This window comes from Aphidius gifuensis, linkage group LG3 (genome assembly GCF_014905175.1).
Source record: "Aphidius gifuensis isolate YNYX2018 linkage group LG3, ASM1490517v1, whole genome shotgun sequence".
NCBI lineage: Eukaryota > Metazoa > Arthropoda > Insecta > Hymenoptera > Braconidae > Aphidius > Aphidius gifuensis.
Genome location: NC_057790.1, coordinates 14,201,111 through 14,203,117, shown reverse-complemented (window position 1 = coordinate 14,203,117; position 2,007 = coordinate 14,201,111). Strand labels below are relative to the sequence as shown.

At 30.8% G+C, this 2,007-nt stretch overlaps 1 protein-coding gene across 1 annotated transcript; it reads right to left on the bottom strand.

The window, feature by feature from the left end:
• Positions 1-289: 289 nt before the first annotated feature.
• LOC122850927 lies at positions 290-1,522 on the bottom strand. Its single transcript, XM_044149975.1, has one exon. The coding sequence runs from the start codon at positions 1,520-1,522 to the stop codon at positions 290-292; it is 1,233 nt and encodes a 410-aa protein (XP_044005910.1).
• Positions 1,523-2,007: the final 485 nt, after the last annotated feature.

Genomic DNA, 2,007 nt, shown 5'->3' with positions numbered 1-2,007 from the left:
GCATTCCACTTGAACGCGAGGAACTATTACCACTTGTATTTTTATCCATTATTTCGAAGCAAAACGTTTTTTTTAAATTATTTTCCTTTTTTTGACCAAGCAGAAAAAAGTTTAGAATCTTTAGATTTCGGTTCGTTGTATTGTTGTTGCTTCTTTTTCAGCTTTTGTCTCTTTGATCAAAGGAGTTTTATCAGAATATTCGTCAGTAGATTTATTTTTTTTAAACATTTCGATGTTTACTCCATAAAAGTTAAACATTGAATGAAAGATTTTGAGTTTAGGATTAAATTTAAACTAATTCTCTGACGGAGCCACTGATTGGATTGTACTCGACAATGCGATCATGTAATATTAAACAATAAGCCGATGTTTCAGCGGGAAACTGTTCGAATGATTCGAATTCAAGTCGTATATCAACGGGTTCAGATTTTAAAAATTTATTTTGTTTTGAACAATCAATCACAATAAGAGGAGCCTGATCTATGTATTCTTTTTTTGTTAATAATGGTTCTGACTCTTTTCCGTAATACGAAACTTGAAATTGAGCAAACATGTCATATAATAAAGCATATTGATTTTGTGTTATGTTAATATTAAGATTACCATATGGATATGATTGAGAATTCAAGAAAAGTTTAATATCTCTCATCTTACAATGATCAAAAAGACTGGCATCTTTATTTGCAACATTTTTTCGTGCTGTTTGAAAACCAACGATGACGTATCTTGGTTTTTCAAGTTGTGTTGATGTTTTAACACTCCAAATATGCTTTGTTGTTGCTGGTAGCAAAGGATAATCATACAGCTCCCAAGTACGAAAACTCATTGCTATAGATGGATCTTTTGCAATAAAATTAAGTAATTGAATTTTTTGTTTGTCTGACACTCGTATATATGGCACTATCCACTCAATTTTTTCCAAACTAATTTTTACATTTTCAGCAGCAGCAGCAGCAGCATCAGCAACAGTTGTCTGTTTATATGCGTTTGTATCTGTATTCGATCTTACAATAATAAGTTCATGCTTTGCATTAATAATTATTTTACGATAATCTTCAGCGAAACCTAATAATATACTCAATGGAATGGATATATTAAAATTTCCTTCATTATCAAATATTTTTTCATCGTTTATCCAGCCTGTATTTTCAAGAAATGCTTTTTGATTAGGGTTAAATGATACATATCCTTTTATTAAAGTTGTAAGACCAACATTTTTACTACGATCAACTTCAATGCCATTTATTTCATAACGAATTTCTTCAAACATATGAGCAATTGACATTTTAACAAGAGAAGTTGTAGCAGCGACAGCAGTTCCATTACTTTTTGTAAATTTTCCTGTAATATGTAGTGAACTTTTACTTGGTAATAAACACAAGTCTTGATGTTGAACTCCAATTCTTATTTCATCACTATTATTAAATTTTGAAGCGCCATATGGCAGATGAGTGTGAAGCTCATAATGAGCGACTGATTCATCAAATATTATAGGTTTTTGAATATTTAAGATTTCTTCCATGGTTGAAAGCAAAGAAAACAACAAAATTGTATAACTACTTTTTCTTTTTTAGTTTTAAACCGAGATTTTTCAGAAACTGAATGTTCTGACGTGTTATCACTTTCAGAGGTCTTTGAAGACTGCTTGACTTTTGGCATGTCAATTGATTTTTATAACTCTGTCCATAAACTTTTCTAGTGAAAACGATTCCCATTATTATAGGCGCTTTACATGCAAACGTATTGTTATAGTTTCTCCTCGAAAATTCACTAAGTCTCCGTCTTGATCAACAATTTTTAATTGAATATTGTGTATTGCTTGTACGGTGATTGGAAGATAAATGACATGCGATGGCACTTCTATAATCTTATATCCTTTTGGAACACAAGGAAAAAATTCATGAATCGTGTGAACTGGTCGATCATTCATGTAAGCACCTGTCGTTATATTACATTCAATACGCAAAGCATTGACTTTTATAATAGTAACAGTCAAATCTGATTTAT

What these genes read in the sequence shown, in the direction of transcription:
- LOC122850927 (XM_044149975.1), bottom strand. Translation starts at nt 1,522, where the DNA reads ATGGAAGAAATCTTAAATATTCAAAAACCTATAATATTTGATGAATCA.